Below are 21,535 nucleotides of genomic sequence, written 5' to 3'. Positions count from 1 at the left end.
CAAGTTTCGAATCCTGGCTCCGCCTCTGATTTTCGACCTTCCAATGCCTAAAGACATTAATCATCAATATCAGAGGGTGGTCATGTTCATACCTTAGTTATCATAAATAAGAAGTCAATACTTTGCTCTAACTCCTGAAGTCAAGTAATAGGAAGCAATTCTGCAGATGTATGTACTGACATTTACAAAGCTGCAATACAGTTTCATTGCCACAATTGCTTTGTTTAGTTTTTACATGTCTATCGTAAAGGTAATTAATGCTCTGGAGAAACTAAAAGTATGTCACTCAGGTGCTCTTTCCATAGGTTTATTGACAAGATTAAAAAAAATGACAAGATTTCATTAGAATATCAGTTTTGTGTACAAGAATTCCAATGGTATCAAAATGTATAGTAGTATTTTCCTGTTTCCAAAATTACAACGGGACGATGTGGTGATGACTATATATGGTATCTCTGTACATTTAGTATTCACATTCTTGCTGGTCAGGAGAGGCCAAAATATGCTTGAATACTGAGGTGGAGACCAGCGGATATCACCTGAACGACATCATAGTTGGGAAGTTAACAGATCTGAAAACAATTCATTGTATATACTCCTCAACCTCAGTCAGGGTTGGATTATGGAAGGGGGAAATGTCTCAGAAACTATTTGAAAGCAACTAGTGAAGGCTTCTGGTAATCATTACCTTGTCAATAGGTACTAGTAGAACTGTGCAGTTATGCTGCTTTATCTGATTGACCGTCAGAAATGCTGCTTCTTATTTCCTGATAGATAGAAGGACATAGAACAGCTTAAGTACATGTAATTTCTATTTGAGTAAAAAGGGCAACCCGATGCACTATGCTCCCGCTATGCTTCGGGTCAGGGGAAGGGCTGGACCACATTGAAGGCAAATAATATTAATGTCCTTGAACATAAAATGAAGCTTAGAGTAGGTAACATACCTCACTCACTGCTAAGTTTTCTTGTGAACTTGAGGGACATAAAGTAAACCGGCCTCTGTGTCTGTAGTCCAATCCAATGTTTTTCAGTCGTTCCAATTCAGGCAATATGACTGAACCAAGGTCTGGCCTGTCCTTCCTCCTGAGTTCACAACATTTCAGAGCCAATTTAGCAAAGGATAGAGCCTCCTCCAAGGGCCAATCGTTCACTGATGGATCTAGTATATCATCAAAGTTTCCTTTTTCAATTGACCTCTCAACATGGTGCGTCAAACCCATTGGAGGCCTTGCTGTAATTATTTGTAATAACATGATTCCCAAAGAATAAATGTCTGATTTTGTATTCAGCATCCCAGTCTGTTGGTATTCTGGGTCAATATAGCAAAATGTCCCAGCAGCTGATGTCATGAGATACTGAGTGACACTATCCAAGACAGATGCTGGAACCAATCTGGCTAGGCCAACATCACTAATCATACTTCTGTAGTTAGCATCTAAGAGAATATTAGCAGGTTTGAGGTCTCGATGCACGATAGGTTCTGGTTTTGTTCGGTGAAAGAAGTGAAGAGCAGCAGCAATCTCTGCAGCTATCCTGAAACGAGCAGGCCATGGTATAGGAGGACTTTTGTTCTTGCAGAACAACCTATCCTCTAAGCTACCATTCTCCATACATTCATAGACAAGGCAACCGTACTCCGGACATGCTCCCAAGAGGAGAACCACATTTGGATGTCTCAAGCGGCTTAGAACTTCAATCTGCAATAAAAGTAGGCACCTAACTGTATTGGATTTCCAAAAATATCTGCCTTATCTGTTACGTGAGCTCAGAAACATGGATAGGTACCTCTTGCTGAAACTGTGCTTGCCCCTGTGTGATGTCTGACCTTAAAACTTTAATAGCTACTGCAGTGTGATCCAGATAGCCTCTGTACACAGGACCATATCCACCTTCACCAATCTTCTTTGAAGTGGAGAAGTAATTTGTTGCAGCTTCAATTTCATCAGTTGAGTATTTCCTATAGCAAATTGCACTGCGGGCAGATGCAGCTTGTTCTTTCTTCTTCTCTTCTGCTTCACGCTGAAATTGCCTTTCCACACACTTTCGCTTCTTAGATTCCAATTCTGCTATGTGTTGCGCCATCCGCGCTACTTCTAAAGCAGCTTTGCACTTCTGCTTCTCCTTTTCCAATATAGCGTCTGAAGCCTCTCGAGCCTCCTTGGCTTCTTCTAAGTTGCATGCCTCTTTTGACTTCAAATTATCAATCTCTCTTGCCTTGAAAAGATGGAAAATAAGTTGCATGGCTTTTGTCTAAATGTATGATTATTTATTTGTAGCAGTGAAAATGAATAATTCACGTGCTGATAAAAATATGTGACTGCCGAACTCTGACCTGTCGTCTACAAGTTTCATTGTACATATTCAGGGTTTGCTTCAGTTGAAATTTTAGCCTTTTCATTTCCTCCTCCAACTCTTCCTGCAATGCATGTAAATATGAGGAAAGACTAGACAGTTGACCTGTGTTAGCTACAATCTTCCAGGTCACACTATATGCAGTTTTTAGATAAGCTCAAGGACACTTAATTATCTTGAGACGATGGGTAAAATAGATAGGCCATAAAATGCAATCCATAACTAGACTGCCATTTGGTTTTTGGTATAGTTTTTAAAAACACAGAAGTTTTTCTGTCTTAAAACAAACCGGGTACTGATGCTGTTATCTAATAATGTGATAAGCATTACCAAGGAAAACAGAAAAGAGGTTAAAAATTTAATTGGTATCGTGACTTGATTGTCCACTGCACAACTATCTCCTAGCTGTACATGCCCATTTAGACAGAGTTCTAGCAGAATAGTTGCTCGTGGATTTCCTACAAGGAAAAAAGTAGGCCACATAATAGCCTTAGATGTTCGCTGATGTAGTAAATAGTGTAATAACAAGTGATCTGCAACAGGCAAAATGGTTTGTGAATCAAGGTTTAAGCTTTTAGTGGTTCATTTTTGCCAAATCAATGGAGCATATATTTGAACTTACTGCATTTTGGGAGGAGATGGAACACCTAGAAGCATCTGAAACACTGTGAGAAGAGTCCGAATGCTCAAAGGACATATCAGAGAACGGGTAATTTGAGGAGCCAGAAAGATTACTCGAACCAGATGTAGAGTAGAATGAATTCTCTTTAGTGTTGGTACGAAGATTTAGGTGCTGGGACGGAGGTATTAGGCTACCAAGGTGTTTATCATGTAGTATTTGAGTAATATCCAAATTTGAATTCACAGTATCCTGGGAGGTATTTTCACTACTTCCAGCAAGCTCTGCTGGTGGTGCCCCTTCACCAAAATCACCACTACCGCCCGGCGATGGCATAGGAGTAAGATTCTTGCTGCCAGGCTGCCTCATTAGTTGAATTTTATTGAAGACTTCACTGATATTGTTGACAGATTGATCTGGTGAATGAGTCCTGCTGCTGGGTTGGCTGTCGGACAATGCCTTTGGTGTGTGCTCACTGGCACTGCTATAGTTGGGTGAAGTATTCTGGCTTGCAGGATGCCTATCCGAGGCACTGCTGCTATCAGAAGATATGCTATGGCTGCCAGCATCAATAGACTCAAAGGTCCCAACACTTCCCCAACTCCCCTGGCTGAAAAATTGTGTATTAACATCATGAAGTAATATGTTAAGACATACAACAATAACATACCCTGTGTAAGACATACATGAAAGAATAATAATCTAAATGAGTCTTATCCGCTAGCTTAGAACCATGATGGACCTTATTTTCATCAACCAGGGGAGATTTTGTGAATAGACTTACGGAATAAGAGCTTGAGAAACTGGGGAATCATGTGAGGATCCTGTTTGAGATGATTGGCCGGAGCTTGCTTTACTGCTAGGAGTTGCAGGTTGACTTGCTGACTTAAGTCTTAGAACTTTTCCCCTTGATATGGCATAGATTGAGCAGAATTCAGGCACAGATTTGGATAAAGAGCTAGGCACATCTTGAACTTTAAATGCTCTGACATAGAAAGCCAAGAATTAGAATTCTTTGCTAAGTACCCCAAAAAAAAAAAAAAAAAAAAAAAACAAGGAAGCACTTGATGCTCAAACCCTGCTAAAATAATCTCAGTCAATTTTTTTTTTAAGAGCTCCATTTACTCGACAAGCCCATGCTTTATGGTAAAGCACTCTTAGGCTCTATCTCAAATTTATTAGGAAAAAAAAAAAAAAGGAGCTTAAGTATCCTGCTTAACATACTCTGGATTCCCAAGGCACAACTAAGGGCATGTAAACTAATACTTACTCATACCTTGTTAGGGCATTCCGGGTTGAAGCGCCAAGGACAATGGTGGTGATGGACTTTTGAGTGATATACTCGGTTAGTGCTTGTGCAACGTCAGTGTCCTGGAGAATCACTTCTTTTGCCTGAATCTGGAATGATCAAAGTAATCACAGAATGCTCACAACTGCATAAATTCTAATATCATGTAAGTTGTTAACCTTGTGATTTCCATGATTTGTGGATCTTTTCACCTCAAAATCTGAAGAACACTGTTCAGTATTCACTTTTTCCTCCGACTTTAACTAAATATAATACCGAAAAATCCAGAATAGCATGCTAATTGCTTTCAAGAAATAGAAAAATCTCAAAATCAAACCAAACACAAAACAATTTTCAATCCAATTACTACTTAAAACATCAGATTCTCTATTATCCCTTTTGGCATTCCTTCATAATCCCACAAATTGAACTGAAATATCAACAACACTACTTAAAAGAGACCAATTAGATTAAAAATAGGTAATTGCAAGGTTATATATTACCCCTTTTCGAGCACAAACTCCACGATAAGGAAGGAAGAACTGCTGCATTTCAGCCATTGTGGGAGAACTATTAGCAACCATGCTATCTGCAATGCATGAAAAGATGAAAATAAATGCAAAGTGACAAACAAAGAAAAATTAATATCTCGGCGTTAACATTAGATTTACACATCAAATTTGAAGACGTTTTTCCTCAAATCAATTTCTTGTAAGTGAGTTTACGTAAAAATAATCAAATTATTACACAGAATTCACATTACTGCCTTAAAAACAATTAAAATTGAGGCATCGTTGATTGAATTCAATTGATAGAGGATGTTAAAACATACGGGACTGGACATTTTCATGGTGGACATGAACGTGGATAAGGAGGATTTGTCCGTTCTTCTTTCTAGAGAGGTTATCAACCGCCCAACGCACAGCATGTTGGCTCTTCTTGTCTCTGTCTATGGCCACAGCCACCGTGCTATCATTCTTTGTCATGCTTTTCAAATGATCAGGTTAATCTAGGATTTATAATCCTAGCTAGGTTCCAATGAGTGTAATGTGTAGGCGAATCTAGGATTTATAATCCTTAGGTTCCGAATGAGTATAATGTGTATATTTATTTACACAAGCATTAATTATTTGGCTTATGTACATATGAATTGAGCCGAAGCAATGGATTCTATTGAACCCATTGAACCGCTCTAGATCCACCGCTACCAGATCACCAGCACTAGCAGCACTGGCTAGGTTTTGGCACCGTTATTGGGCGGAACACAGCCATGCATGCACGTAGAGAGCCACCACCTCCAAAAGAAAACAGAAAAATTCTTGTTATTGATATTTCCAAATGATTGGGAAAAAATATATGAAAATGAAAAATGATATTTCTAAAGGAATGGTTTTGACATGGGCCATGCTCTACATTTTAGGAGCTAATTTCAAATCTTCACCTCTCAATTCAGGTAATTAAGTCCTAATACTTCAAATCATAATGTACTGTTTTGACTCCCAACAACCTTTTAACTACTGTTTTTGATAAGGTTAACCTTTCAGCAATTGTTACGATGCTGGTGTACAGTCAAATCTCTCTATAATGACAAAGATTTGTTCGAAAATTTCATGGATGTTATAGTGAGGTGCTGTTATGTATGTATACTAGCATATGATGTTTTGATCTCACTTAGCTGTTATAAACAAAAGAACGTAAACGTTTATTTTTCTGTACTTTTTCTGTTATAAACAAAAATAAAATCCTTGTTAATCTTAAAATATCAATTGATTTTCATATTTCATTAATTAAAATTGAAGTGACTAATAAATCCATAACTAGTTATATCGTACCGATAAAGAATTAAAATCTAACGAATATATGCATTTAAAATTTGTTAAAAATTTAAATATTTTAAGTTTAATGTAAGAATTCTACAATTACAGGTTGATTCGTAAATCTTAGTCTCTTAATGATAATATAACGCTTAAATTGATGAAGATTTTTATCCAAACTTTCAGCAAAAATGAATTCAATAGCTTTCCCTTGATGATTATTATAAATATTTTAATATTTTATTTTTATACATAAGAGATTTCTCACAAGATATGATTATACAATAGTTGAGTATGACTATTATAGAGAGGTAACTTTACAAAGAGTGTACCGATATAACGAATGCAACTACTGTTATAGGTAGAATGATGTTATAGAGAAGTAAAATATAGCATGAAAAATCGATTTCGGAGAAAATCAGATAGTTATAGTGAAATGCTGTTATAACGAATGAAAACTGTAGAGAGGTTTGACTGTATATATTTTCTGCTTCGGCTCACTCTCGCAATACATGTGGCACGCTCACTTTCGCAATACATGTGGCACGCTCACTTTCGCCTTGCCAACTATTGTTACGTACAATGTGGTAACTATTGTTATCTATTCTAAAAAAAATGTCATTTTTCTATAATTTTAATTTTAAAATTCTCATTTTACTCTTAATAATGAGATAATTTATATCCACATAAATATATCTAGACTTGTATTAGGACACAAATTTAAAAAAAGAGTTTTTTCTTTTTTAAAACTTTATGTCCAGTCAAATAATATCACATAAATTGTGACAAAAAAATTAGTATTGTTGCCAAAAATTATTCTCTTGTACGCAACATTTACGGAAGGACTTAACTTTTATATATCGACACTAATGGATAATGTTGTAACCTATTTTCACATTGTTAATTTCACCCATCATAAATATTCCTAATTATCTTAAAGTGACGTAATAATATAAACTCAGTGTTCAGACTAAACCTCAGGGGTACGACAAATAATTAACAATAGAATTGTAGTCAATTGCAACTTATCATGCGATAACTAGAGGACGAGGCTGTCGGTGCTTTCAGTTTCTACGAGGAATCGTTGCTTCTTGCATTTTCCTCCCTTACCTAAAACCACTTTCTCACACTCACAGTCAAAGTCCTTCTCTGGCTCTTCACTTTGGGGCAACACATTTTTTTATTCTTTATCTTAGGCAATTGGCATCGGGAAAGGTACGTTTATCATTTAATGAATCAATTAATTAATTACACGTGTAGTTGAAATCCTTGATGTAGTCCTCTATATGACTTTTTGCAAGTATTTTAATCATTCTTATGTTGGTAAGTAAATAGGACATATTAGGGGTTCTTTAAGACGAGGTATATATCCCAGTATTGTGTGATTCGTACCGTGTTGGGTTTACTTTTTGCTTCTCCTTTATTGTACTCAACTTCCTTGGAAGTTGTCTTTACTTGAAAGTAAATACTCTTTTGCTTGGGAATATTAGGTTTCATATTGTTCAAAGCTTTTGAGAATTTTCCGGTTTTGTTTTTTTATTGTGAATATTGAATTGAAGATATCTTGTTGGAAGTTTCCCAATAGATTTTTTTTCCTGAATATATTAGACTTTACTCCATCCTTCGTTATAATCTTGCATATGCCCTGGTCATCTATTGAAGCTGCATTTCCAAGGTTTCTGAGAGGGGTAGTTATATTGCAATATTTATATACGCTTTAATTGAACCTGTCTTAGTTCTCCTTTCCTTGTGCTTCTCAGGCATATTTGACAAATTACTAGAGACACTATATTATTTTCAAGTAAGAGCAACTAGTAGAAGAGAGACATTTGTCTGGATTTTCCTTTATTTTCTGAATGATTTTGTCTGATTAATTCTAGGCCGTCGTCGTTCTCCTGGTATTTTTGCTCCCTGTCTCATTTTCTTAGGATTTATGAGTCAGAATGATAAATGTTGTGGAGGTTTCAAACAATGCTGTTCTGCTTTCTGTGTCTGTTTTGTTTCGGTATTTTGTTATGCACATATTTCTGAAAGTAAACTGGAAAGAGGAACAGCATTTGATAGTCTTCATTAATCATCCACTTCCTGGCAATGCCTCAGAGGTAGTGAGGAACTATGGGTCAAGGATTTTCTTAATGGTGTTTGACTAGGAGTTGAATGTAGTCTTCTGTGAGTTTAAAGAGTTGTTACTGATATCAAAGACTTCAACTGTGGCAAGAAATGTCATAGTGGTGTTTTCGAGGCATATGAGAGGTCTTTATGTGAACGTAACCTGGCAATTTGAGTGGTTACTGATATCTTTTAGTGCAAGATAAACTCAACCTTTTTTGTCCCATTTTAGAATGAACAGTTGGAATTTAGATGCTCAATAAGTCCTCTAGGTTCAGCTGAATTTTGTTCCCAAGATGGTATTTTATTTCCTTGCCCCGCAGTTTGTTCGAAATTAGATGCGACAATAAGTCCTCTAGGTTCAGCTGAACTTTGTTCCCAAGATGGTATTTTATTTCCTTGTCCTGCAGTTTGTTTGCTTTAGAGTTTTAGCACAATTAGATTGGAGTAACAACTGCTGAAGTTGCAAATATCACTTGTTGCAGGAGTCGTGGAGGAGGAATTGAGGATCAGACCCAGAATAGCACATGGATCAGAGTATGTAATCGTGTTTGACTTTGATAGTACTAGCCGATCCGCACTTTGTTTTCTTATTGAATCTCATAAAAGATTTTTCTTAAAGCTAAAGTTGTTGCTCTTTTATAACGTTATGAATCTGTTCTTTCCTAGAAACTTTTTACAAGAATGGACAATACCAACTTCTAACATATGTTCTTTTTCTGAAATTGATAAATCGGAGACAACGGTATTTATATTGTGGAGATGGGTAATGGTAGTGATCACTCTATCTTGGAATTTCATGATTTTGAAAAAATGTTTGACTACAATGATCGGAGTTGTAGATATGTCAATAAAGTAAACTCTTCTATTAAACTATCTGGTTTATTGCTATTCTTGGTATTGTGCTACAATGTTAGATGTTGTGGTTCTTCAGAGATTGATTTAAGATGTAATCCAGTTGCTTTCTTCACTGACCTTGTCTTTATACAAAAAAGGTAAAAAAAGATGGCCAACTTTGCTGGTTTCATATGTCCTTCAGGATAAACTTGCCCAGTTTCTCGTTGTTTCACATTCAAAGAACACATTGGTTATAATAAGTTAGATGGTGACTTGAATACTATTTTGAATACATGATTTAGAACCACTGATGGTATAAGTATGAACACGAACACTGTTCTTTTAGCTCTTCCCTTGAGCTTGACAGATCTATTATAGTTTTGACTCTTGTAAAGACATCTGACTTTCTTAGCTCCTATACAACAATTGAGCATTAAATTCAAGAAAATAGAATTCTGTAATGGAACTTCTTTTTCTAAGCTTCAGCACTTTATATCAAGCTCAAGATCAATTATTTATTTCTATTGTACTCCTACTTGAAAGTTAATGAAGACCCAATAGCCTTTTAGGCATTATATGTTGAGCTTCTTAGCCCTTGAAGAATACATTTCTCGTGTTTCAAGCATTGAATCTCAATAGCCTAACCGCTATAAGATTCAGAATTAGGACTTCGGAAAAGTATTTCCTCAAGAAGTATTTCTAAGTTCATATATTTGTTAGCAATATTTATGCTTGTCGAACTCTAAAGATATAATAAATAAATGGAGATACTAGTAGTAGATTATGTTTGCTGCAGTCTACTGAATCTAACCATCGTTTGTTGGTCTCACTTGGTATTGGAGTTTATGACCAGTAGTGGTTGCTTATGTCATTTTTATGCATACAGATCTCCTGCAAGATGCCAAAGAACATCCCAGTAACGGCTATTTTCCCCTGAAAGATGTGGAAGACAATCAGTTGGGAATCTTTGACAGACCTCTTCCTTGTTTTGGTTGTGGAATAGGATGGTTTTCGTGAGTTTCGCATTTGCTGCTCTCTTCTCATTCTCCACCTCTCTTCTGTCATTATTTCATTTGTGTCTTGATCTATTCTTCTCTTTGGGCTTATATCTTATATGCTCTAAGTTGCGTTCTTCTTCTCTTATCTATTTTATTGCAGTCTGCTAATTGGGTTTGTATTCCCGGTCATGTGGTATTATGCAACAATTCTTTACTTTGGGAATTACTACCATAAAGATCCGAGGGAGCGGGCAGGGCTAGCTGCCAATGCAATAGCTGTGAGTTACCATCCTTAAGTGCAAGTTGCATTGATTCTGATTTCAGCTTTATCGCGTAAAAAGTACATCTAGTTTCTCACAGGACAATCCTAGTACTATTTCTGATCAACATAACTTTTTGCTTACTTTCTCGAAAAAAAAGAAAGGGAACAAGAAGCCAAGGAATTCTAGTTGTCGGCTATTTGTAGGATCAGCAGCATTTTTGTCCTAAAATCCTCTATCTATTTACCTTTCTACATGTATCTCAAACAAGATCACCATTGCAGGCTCTGATATTTACTGTAGCAGCTCTAATTGCAGTTGCCCTGGTTCTATTGTAGTCATCTTCTGCGATGCTGTTATCTATTAGCCTATATCCATAATCAAGAGAACTTAGAGATGACTCCCCTATGGAGAAAGTAGCTTCACCTGGTTCACATACAGAAAAGGTGTACCTACTGGAACAATGCTGCAGGCCACATGGGAATGGGAGAAAGTTAGTCCATTACAAAGGCAATGAAGATGTAAAGATATGTAATACTAGTGTGCATTTGTTGTGCTGTCTATGAGACGATAACATGGCTTAATCCTGTAATATGTTAGTGCATCAATTAATTTTCTACACGAGAAACCAAAGATCGTGTCCAGTTGCTCATGAACACATCTTGTGTATATAAGTTTTCATTACTAACTTTTTTTCTCTTGCTGCCGATGAATTATTTGTAGAGTTTCAAATGTGTTAACAGCAAATTTGTCCAGAGTCTGTGCAACTACAAGTAGGAGTTGGCTATATGAATCCTTATCGATCATGTAATACAGTGCAATTATCTGTCATTGGAAAAAGAAATATCTTATATTTGCTCAGAAGCATGTAAACACTGACCGATCCAATGTCCATCAGTGACGTGTATATAAGTTTTCATATATAAGTTTTCATTACTAACTTTTTCTCTTCTTGCTGCCAATGAATTATTCGTAGAGTTTCAAATGTGTTAACAACAAATTTGTCCACAGTCCGTGCAACTACAAGTAGGAGTTGGCTATCTGAATCCTTATCGATCATGTAATAAGTGCAAATATCTGTCACTGGAAAAAGAAATGTCTTATATTTGCTCAAAAGTATATAAACCCTGACCTATCCAATGTCCATCATTGACATCTTGAATACAATAGAGTACTGGTAAAAACTTGACCATACTGTTGCTTACACCAAATCAATAAATGCTAAAGTATTTGCAGTATTAAGTGCCATCAGTAATATTTAATCTCAACAATCATTCAACAGCTTCAGCTGCAATTCACTGGCAAACCCAATTTGACAAATCGCGATAAATGCAGGAACGTCTAAGGACTCATCCTAGCCCAGCGAGCAATTTTAACCACAATGCCATCCACCCAAGTCATGTGCACAAATCAAATACTAATTCTTATTTCAGCACTAAAGGCGAATTAGAGAGTGTTTGATACAGAGTTTAAAACCGATGCTTATGGAGAACAAATGTAGAAAGCCTTAGTGCGCAGAAATAAATAAGTCACAGGAAGTTAGGAACCAATGGTATGTCTGATCTCAGGTCCCACCTATTACTCGTGTGACAAAGAGCATGCAAAAGACTGACGTTGTGTGGTTCAAGATTACAAATTTTGGTTAGGAATTCTAATAAATTACCAACTGAGAGCCTTTCTGAGAAACCAAGAGAGCTACATGCAAAGTGAAAAAACTAATCAAATAAGATGCTACTATACAGATACATTATCTAGAAAATAAATCCTATTTAAGATATCAATGACCCTGCTGAGGTGGCCAACGACATGTAAAATAAACTCGAGTCTCCTTCCAAGAAAAGGTCCGATTTTCGCTTTTAGCTATAAAGCACTTGGTGAGGTAATTTATAAATTTCAGATGATAAATGATCTCATTTGGAAGGCCCTTTCTTCTGCTTTCAATGTTCTTTGCATAGAATATAAAAGAGTAGGAATGAAAACACCACTCAGTTGAGGCGGATGCTATGCTACAAAATATTCAGAATCAATTCTGATGCTGATATTAATCAAAGGAGGATATTAATAGCAGAAAGTTACAACCCCCAAAAAGTTCCATCAAACTACTTAAAAATATATTTCTCTCATTAGAACTCTGAACCTTTCATGACTCTACCAAACTCTACCAGCAAACGGATCACCATCTAAACCAAATTCTACACTACGGCTAAAGATGAACCAAAAGATGATAATTTTGGTATATAAGTAGAACTTATTCTTCCAAAATGCCGGGACAAATCAGAACTTGGAGTTTTTGCTCAACAGATACTTCTTGAGAACATCCATGACTGATCCAAAGTCAGCTTTCACCTGCACCGGTGGATTAGCAAACCGGCATTCCATGTCCTTTATTTCTTTTGAATGGTAATTAACCTTGGAATCTGTAAACTTCAATCCATGAGCTGTACTCACAACCACAGCCCTATCAGTAGGCCCAATAACTCCGGTCTTTCTCAGCTTGGAGAGTGCAGTCAATGCCACACCAGTGTGGGGGCATATGAACATCCCAGTTGAGTCCGCTTGAGCCATCGCATCCATCAACTCTTCCTCAGTTGCCTCCTCCACTATCCCATTGGAGTTCTTTAGAGCAAAAACAGCCCTATCAATAGATACAGGGTCACCAATCTGTATAGCAGATGCAAATGTCGTATTTGCCCTAATAGGTTTGAAATCTTTCCAACCAGATTTATAATGCAGGTAAAGCGGATTAGCATTGGCTGCTTGAGCACAAACAAGTCTCGGGATACGATCAACAAGTCCCAGCTCCTTGCACATTTGGAAACCTTTGTAAAATGCATATATATTGCCCAGGTTCCCACCAGGAACTATCACCCAGTCAGGAACTTCCCATTCGAACTGCTGCAGAATCTCTATTGCTGCAGTCTTTTGCCCTTCTAGCCTCAAACTATTCAAGGAATTTGCCAAGTAAATGGGCAACTCAGCTGTGACTTCACGAATCAACTGCATACAACCATCAAAATCAGTGTCAATACTCAACACAAAGGCCCCATTGGCTATTGGTTGAACCAGTTGTGCCATAGATATCTTATTTGAAGGTAAAAACACAATTGATGGAATGCCTGCAGATGCACAGTAAGCCGACAGCGCAGCTGACGTGTCTCCAGTGGAAGCACAGCCCACACCCACAACTGGTTTATGCATTTTCCGCAACCGATTTACTTGACTCACCAATACGGTCATGCCAAGATCCTTAAAGCTACCAGTGTGGCTGATTCCACAATGTTTGACCCACAAATCATTCATGCCTAGGAACTGTTTTCCGAAACGCTCAGCCCAAAAAAGATTGGAATTTCCTTCAAAAGCACTGACAATATCATCACTGTCAATTTCAGGTAGGACCCATTCCTTCTTGGACCAAACACCTGAACCATAAGGCCAAGTAGTCTTGCCCACCCGGGAATCGAACAGGGACCGCCAGTACTGGCCGTCAAATTTCTTGAGCGCGTCCATATCGTGTTGGACATCAAGTAGGCCACCGGATCGGCTGCGATAAATAATCTCATCGAGTGAATACCACTCACTGGAGTTAGGATCGGCATTAAAAGGTACGTACCTGCAGAAGCATATGCAAAATATTAGTTAGCAGGTGCAGAGTGCAATTGCACCCATATTTTGGTAAAAATATAAGTTGTCCTTCAACGGACTTGAGCCCCCATGACTGCTATCAGGATGAGAATCAAGTATACCAGAATAACGACGAAGGAAATGGATCTTCATTTTTCTGGAGAGGAGTTGAAAGAAAAAAAAATGTGAACTATACACAGGAGTCTGGTATTCGCTCAAATAAGCGTTCTGCCAACTTGGCCGTGTATAGTTCACAGGCAGTTGGTGATGAACATTAGCATTATTATCAAATCCAACAACAGCATTATCGTAGGGAGAAGCTAAAGCTTGTAGCTCCTGGCATTTTAACTTCAACTATTTCCTCAAAGACAATTATCAATCCTTCTTTCGTCTCGTTCAGCCTACGATAATGCTTTTCTTTCGTCTCGTGTAGAGAGGCTGAACGAGACGAAAGAAGGATAGAGAAATTGTCTTTGAGTAAGCAGCAGAAGTTAAAATGCCAAGTGCAACAAGCTTTAGCTTCTCCCTATGATAATGCTCTTGTTGGATTTGATAATAATGCTAATGTTCATCACCAACTGCCTGTGAGCTATATACAGCTAAGTTGGCAGAACGTTTACTTGAACGAATGTCAGACACCTTTGTATAGTTCACATTTTTATTTCTTTCAATGTTCTTTCTTTCTCCTCTCCAAGAAAATGCAGACCCATTTCCTTCTTCATTATTCTGTTATATACCCTTCAAAGGAGAAATGCTCATTTGCATCAAAGAGTTATCAAGCTCTCTCACCTCCTTAGCGCTTCCAACACTCAATAAATCACTTCAAACCCTACCAACAAAAAAAAGGACCTTGTTCTGTACTGCAAGCAGACACGGTGGAGGCAGAAGGCCCTTCTATTCCTGAACCGGTATACTCCAATCTCTCCAACACTCAACAGTACTCGAGACCAACCCCATTTTCCCACCGTTGTAAAATTCCCAGGACCAAAAAAACCCACCATTTTAGAACCTCCAGAAATAACAACTTTTCTCACATACCCACAAATTAAGCAGATATAGTACTATGGGTGAAATGGGGAAAAAACAATTAATTTTGTACTGAACTTCTACGACAAATAATTTGAGACAACTGTTAAGGGTGAACAACAACAACAAACCCATTACCACAAGTGGGGTCTGGGTAGAGTGTAAGTAGACCTTACCCCCATCCCTACCCAGATAGAGTCCTAAGGGTGAAATGGGGAATAAACAATTAATTTTGTCTTCTAAAATAGACAAATAATTTTAGACAAACTATTTTTAGAAATCACGTCAAATAATTTACCTAGCAGAGAAATTGTGGGAAGAGATATCGCGACGGGCTTCTTGGCGTATGTTCTCGTCAGCAGGGCGTCGGTGTTTTTGAAGCTGTGGAGATGGTGAGGTTGCATCATTTGTAGATGATGACGTGGCTTTGATAGGACTCAAGAAAGATACACCGTTGGATTTAACTGGGGATTGTTGATGAAGATTAGGGTTAGGAGAAAGGAAAGAAGATCTGAACATGCAAGAAGCCGCCATTGGTGGAAGTAGTGGAGATTGGCAAAGAGACAGGTGAGATACGTATTGTACACTTTGAGTCTCCAGTGGTTAAATAGGAAAATTATTACATGTATAGATGGTAAAATGGTAAAAATTACTTTGCTGCTCTTTTATTTGGTAAGTAATTACTTAACATTAATTATGCACTTTGATTAATTTTAAGAATATTAATTTTGTTTTTACTTGAAAACTTGAAGATTAGTATTTCAAAAACAACAACAAATTCAGGGCCTGTTTGGAAAGCCACCTGGTAATTGGAATTGGTGTAATTACTAGGTAGTAATTACAATTCCTAGTAATTACACAAAGGTAGTAATTACAACGACCTATTTGTTTGTCGTAATGTAATTACGGTGTAATTACAAGCATCTTGTTTGGTTGCACAAGTGTAATTACACGATCAGTTTAATTTAAAAATAAAATTTAATTATAAAAAATTTAAAATTAATATTTAAAAAATATTGCCTTTATAAATGATATTAAATTAGTTATTTAATAACACATTGTTTCTTGAAAATATATTAATTAATAATTATATATTTGTAACTAATATTGTAACAAAAATAATTGATATATATTTTTCAAATTAATATTTAATTTTAATTAATTATAAAACTTAAAAGAAGACTTTTTGTGAACGTCATGGATTGGATGTTTGACAAAAAAAAATATTAATAAATATAATGCCATAACATTATTCAAATGTTTGACACAAAATATCCATCAAATGTAAGTGAAAAATAAACAACATGTCTAACTTAAAGTTGGAATATAACCTAAATTCAAAATCCAAAAGAAAAAGTTCAACATAGTACTCTTATGTCAAATTCTAATATTGCATAAGTAAGCCCAACGTAACTTAAGTAAATAATTCAAAAGAAAGGAAAAATATAAGTTTATAACCTCATTCACATGAAATTCTACTTTAATAACGTCGCTCGTTATATGTCAAGTTTGTTAATGACTCATTCTTTCCAGATTAAGAGGTGTAGTTTCAAATATTAGAATAATAACACTAAGTTATGCTAAATGAATAAAATAAAAAAAATACGAAAGAATTACACGAAACCCCAAGAAGTAAAGGTTGGGAATGAAAAGAAAGAAAATGAAAAAATAAATAATATAAAAAGAAAAATACATTTTAAAAAATAAAAATAATTAAAAAGTAAAAATAAAAAAGAAATTAAAATAATAGAAATTAAAAAATTAAAAATCAAAAAAATTAAAATAATAGAAATAAAAAATAAATTAAAAATAAAAAGAAATTAAAGAAAAAAATAAACAAACTAAAAAATAACCCTGTAATTACAGGGTGTAATTACACCACTTCTCGGCCCGACCGGAGAGTGTAATTACAGGTGTCAATTACACCCAATTCCCACCTAACCGTAATTACTTGGTTAAACAAATGTTTCAAAGCTGCGTAATTACATCCAATTACCCCCAATTCCAATTACCACCAAAACAAAGCCCTCAATGTAATTATACAAATGGGGTCCGGGGAGGAATGCACCTCGAGTTGTTTTCGAAGTGACTCTAGCTACAAAAGTATATTTGATGCAGAATTGTAATAAAAACAAGACAGCACAATACCAAAATACAAAACAAATATAGCAACATAGATTAGCCTGTTTGGCCAAGCTTCTAAAATCAGCTTATTTTAAAAAGTATTTTTCAAAAAAGTACTTTTGGCGAAAAAACGGTGTTTCGCCAATTAATTTAAAATACATTTTTGGCCAAAGAATTAGTGTTTAATTAAACTTTTAAAAGACTTTAAATGTATATTTCGCAAAAGTACTTTTGGGCAAAAAATATAATTTTTAACCACTTAAAAAGCTTCTACTCTTATTTTCTCCCAAACGTCATTAAATACCTCATTTTTTTTAAAAAAAAAAACAAGCACTTATTGAAAAAAATAAGTATTTTTAGAGAAAAATAAGTTTGGCCAAACAGACTATAATACACACTAAAGAATAAGAAATTACGTGGTAACTAAATAATGCTACTAAAAAGGAGAAGAGGAGGAGGCTAGCCCCTTTCCCCTCTCACATCTGAATTTCAACATTGGAATATTGTGGACATTATGCATTATTAGGAATTACCTTATAACAAACAAATTCGAGAAAATCACTTTAGATCATCAATCTGAAAAACCCTCTTGAGATTATCAATTTGAAAACTTAAATAAAACTGAAAAAGAACAATATAGAAATATAAGTAAATATATGGAGAGGAGACAAAGCTTTTTTTCTTTAAATTGTGTGCCATAATACAAAAGGTAGAGCATCTTTTATAGGATGAAAATTGTCCGTGAATTACAAGAGTTACCTAATATTAATTAGGTACATGTAAAGAAACATTCATTAGATGGCCATCCACTTAATCAATTGCCTTAAATCTAAAGTAGTTGCCTTTGGCTAACATTATGAATCTGGTCTTTTGTTGTGCCATTTGGTAACATATTTATGTTAATGAAATCTAGTCTTTTGTTGTGTGAAGGGTGTAAATTATTCATGTAATTTTATATATAAAAAATAAGTTTTAAAATAAAACATGAATAATTATATCTTATTCTCGCATATTTTCTGAAAGAATCTTGCAGGAAAAAAAAAATACCCCAGAAGAATGAAAAATAAGCAAATGCCAAAGAGATAAAGAAAATATTTCATGGGTGCAACACAAGTAAGCCTATTATCCGATTAAACGGAATCGACCGGTGAATGGTTATAAAACCAGCCGGTTTCCGGTCTAAAAACCAAATCGGCCACCGGTTCCAAACATGAAAATCGAACCGACCGTTCCAAAACATTAGAAAACCCTTTTTTTTTTGTGTGTATAGTATATATATATATATATATATATATATATTATAGTATTTATTATTATATTGTAGGTATATTTATATATATTATATAAGTTTATAAGTAAAGTTTATATATTTACTAACTAACAGCAATACAGCATATACGTGTATATATATTAAGTTATATGCTTAAGTTATACTACATATACCTAAAATATACTAAGAATATACTTATATATATCAATATACTTAGATTATATAGCTTATATATATATATATGTTTAAGTTATATGTATACTATATATACTTATATATGTTTAAGTTATATGTATTATAACTTAAGTTTTTTCTAAGTTTATAAATTCCTATTTTATAAATTAAGTATGTTTATATTATAAGTATATCCTTAGTATATTTTAGTTATTTTTCAAGTATATAACTTTCTATTTTTAATTTAAGTAGATGTATATTATAAGTATATTCTTAGTATATTTTAGGTATATTCCTAACTTAATATAAGTAAAAATATGAACACAAGTAAATAGAAGAAAGCTCAATGAGTCATATATTTTATTCATTCATGGATAACATTTATTTGCAAGTTGTAGTTTTTTTTAACTTGCAAATAATACATGAGTTGCAAAGAAATAGTAGAATAATAAAATCAAAAAGTGTCAATCATTTGGCTAATATCCACCATATCTTATTCGGTCATGGAGATATCTTCAAAGTCTTCCATTTGGTCCACTCCACTTGCTATCAAATCTTCAATCTCTTCCTTTTCGCCTTCCACCACTTCCAAGTTTTGGTTGCGTCGCTTCGATCTAATCCAATCGCGAATGCACATTAGTACTTGCAAGCTAAATCCAGATAATGAGTGTCTATGGTCTCCAATTTGTTGTCTTCCTTAGCTAAATGCACTCTCCGAAGCCACGGTTGATATTTAAACCGTAAGGATATCTCGAGCCATTCTTGAAAGTATCAGATAACTCGCCTTGTATTTCTTCCACCATGCTAAGACGTCCAAATCATCTAGTTGGTTGATATCCACATTTGGCTGCATTAAATAAAAGTGATATTCATCAAAGTTTGCATTATGAGAAGGAGTTGGATGTGAATGTAAAACTTTTAAATGCGACAAGCCCTTTTTGCCACTTTGAGAAGTAGTAGGGCGTGGAGCAACGGGTGTAGCATTTTCTTCCAAATTAGAATAATGACTAAAAAATTTTCTAAACTCGGCATCAATCGCGAGCTCGGCGTCAGTTAAAGATGGTTCAACTTCCTCTTCAATTTCTAAAAAGGTATAAATTTGATTAACCAATGCTCTAGTATAAGACATTTTTAAACAAGGATTTAAAAGAGAACCCAATATAAATAAAGTTGGGATGCGAAAAAAGTACTTCTTAAATTTTTGTTATAATATTAAAAATAACCGCTTGATAACCGGATTTATTTTTATACTCTTGTAAAACTCTAGTTATTTCCGCTAAGTATGCTAAAATTTCGGTTCTGATAGAATTGTCTAGAAAAAGCAAGAGTTGCATTATAAATTTTTTGTAAAAGTTCAACACATTCCTTAACATCTTCCCAAACGGTAATATTTAACCAATCATCACTATCCGTATTAAAATGGTTGTGAACTTATTGTATGGGAATCCTATAATCATATGCTTGTTGAAACATAATGTAAGTGTAGTTCCACCTAGTGTCAACTTCTACTTGAATTTTCCTAGGTCTAAGGCCATTTTCCACATAAGAATTCTTAAAATCTCTCAGTTTTGCCCTATTAGCATTACAAAAAGAAACGCAACCGCATTTCTAACTTTTTGAATAGAATCTTCAAAACACTCAAGACCATCTTTAACAATCAAGTTTAAAATGTGACAACTACATCTCACATGAAAAATATTTTTTAGCGGAGGGCTTAATTCCTTTTTTAAAAGACCAATCGCCTTTGTATTTTTAGAAACATTATCTAAAGCAATACAAAGTGTTTTTCTATAAATGTTAAAAAAATCTCATAATAGTAGACATTGAATCCACTAAAAAAATTTCATCGTGACGACCTTTTCCTTCATCATATAAAAAAGCTATAATTCTTTTTTACATCACCGAATTATCATCAACCCAATGACATGTAATAGCAAAAAAATCTAACTTGTTAAGACTAAGACCCAAATCGGCGGTAAGAGAAACACTACAATTTAAAGAATTAAATACATGGCGCAAATAAAATCTATATTTTTTATACAAATCTATAACATCCGCTCTACAAGTATTTATAGGAATACCCTCAAATAACGGATTATAAAAATATTGAATATAAGTAACAAATCCCAAACCCGAAGGAAAGGAAAATGGTAGAGCATCAAAAGCAATCATTTTAGCTATTTCTACACGCTCTTTTTTCTTGTCATAGCAAAAAAATTTACCGGTTCGTGGGTCTATCGTCATTCGAATACCCCCCACATTTGAACCCGTTTGCTCTCCCCAAACATCCTTATGTTTAGCTTTCATATGACCCGTTAGTGTACCCGCTCCACCATCCTTACTAGTTTGTTGCCTAAAAGCAAATTCTTGTTTATATAAATTACATTTAGCTATTTGTCTTTCTTTATTCTTAGTCATAAATTTCCAAATTTACCGGTTGGCTTACGAGTTCTTGGCGGTTTGTCTTCTGTATGTGATTGCGCAGGACATGTATCTCCTATGGGATTTTCGGGGGCTTGTGTTTCATCATCATCATCATCATCATCAATTTCATTAAAAGTGTCGGTATAATGTTGTTGCATTACCTCATGATCTAAAAGTGGATTATTTCCACCAATATCAATACCTAAATTAGGTGTTGAGTTCGCAAATGTTTCATTAAAACCACCCCTAACAATACCACTACTACTACCGGCACCATGTCTAAATCTCTTTGCCATTATTAAATATAATTAATTTAAATCACATCAAATAAATCACAAAAAAATAAATTGCAACAAATTAGATTGCTAGAATTAAATAGCGGAAAATAAAGAAAGAATTGGAACGAAGGTACCAAATTGCCGAACTAATTTCCAACAAAGTGAAGCGAATTAGAATTGCAAATCCACCAAAGCTTTGGAGCTACTTCGGATTGTTGCAAAATCACCAACTCCACCAATAATATTATAATTGCAAAATTAATAATTGAAACTAGAATAAAACTTTATAATATTTAATTGAGAGAAATTTAAAGTGGCTAATTGTTGCAAAGTAGCTA

The 21,535-nt window shown here is 35.0% G+C and overlaps 3 protein-coding genes across 7 annotated transcripts; 1 reads left to right on the top strand and 2 right to left on the bottom strand.

The window, feature by feature from the left end:
* Positions 1 to 336: 336 nt before the first annotated feature.
* Positions 337 to 5,672, bottom strand: LOC132052193 (U-box domain-containing protein 52-like). The gene is made up of 10 exons (XM_059443594.1): positions 5,095 to 5,672; positions 4,766 to 4,851; positions 4,251 to 4,372; positions 3,759 to 3,959; positions 2,978 to 3,584; positions 2,336 to 2,419; positions 1,789 to 2,217; positions 948 to 1,700; positions 689 to 767; positions 337 to 539 (listed from the first exon to the last, which is right to left on the bottom strand). Exons 1-9 carry the CDS (start codon positions 5,246 to 5,248, stop codon positions 720 to 722), a joined length of 2,484 nt encoding a protein of 827 aa, XP_059299577.1. The 5' UTR covers positions 5,249 to 5,672; the 3' UTR covers positions 337 to 539; positions 689 to 719.
* Positions 5,673 to 7,168: 1,496 nt separating this feature from the next.
* LOC132052191 (large ribosomal subunit protein eL20z-like) lies at positions 7,169 to 10,938 on the top strand. Of its 5 annotated transcripts, none has more exons than XM_059443589.1 (5): positions 7,169 to 7,291; positions 8,671 to 8,722; positions 9,909 to 10,035; positions 10,181 to 10,298; positions 10,565 to 10,938. In XM_059443589.1, exons 2-5 carry the CDS (start codon positions 8,713 to 8,715, stop codon positions 10,616 to 10,618), a joined length of 309 nt encoding a protein of 102 aa, XP_059299572.1. In that variant the 5' UTR covers positions 7,169 to 7,291; positions 8,671 to 8,712; the 3' UTR covers positions 10,619 to 10,938. The 5 variants fall into 5 exon arrangements, with proteins under 5 accessions (XP_059299572.1, XP_059299574.1, XP_059299573.1 ...); XM_059443591.1 differs by lacking the exon at positions 7,169 to 7,291 and adding an exon at positions 7,386 to 7,438; XM_059443590.1 differs by lacking the exon at positions 7,169 to 7,291 and adding an exon at positions 7,451 to 7,537.
* A 1,301-nt stretch (positions 10,939 to 12,239) lies between these two features.
* On the bottom strand, positions 12,240 to 15,517 carry LOC132052190 (threonine synthase, chloroplastic-like). Its single transcript, XM_059443588.1, has 2 exons — positions 15,226 to 15,517; positions 12,240 to 13,890 (listed from the first exon to the last, which is right to left on the bottom strand). Exons 1-2 carry the CDS (start codon positions 15,459 to 15,461, stop codon positions 12,555 to 12,557), a joined length of 1,572 nt encoding a protein of 523 aa, XP_059299571.1. The 5' UTR covers positions 15,462 to 15,517; the 3' UTR covers positions 12,240 to 12,554.
* Positions 15,518 to 21,535: the final 6,018 nt, after the last annotated feature.

The sequence above is a fragment of the Lycium ferocissimum genome, chromosome 4, assembly GCF_029784015.1.
Source record: "Lycium ferocissimum isolate CSIRO_LF1 chromosome 4, AGI_CSIRO_Lferr_CH_V1, whole genome shotgun sequence".
NCBI classification, from domain to species: domain Eukaryota; kingdom Viridiplantae; phylum Streptophyta; class Magnoliopsida; order Solanales; family Solanaceae; genus Lycium; species Lycium ferocissimum.
This window is presented reverse-complemented; position numbering and strand designations above follow the sequence as displayed.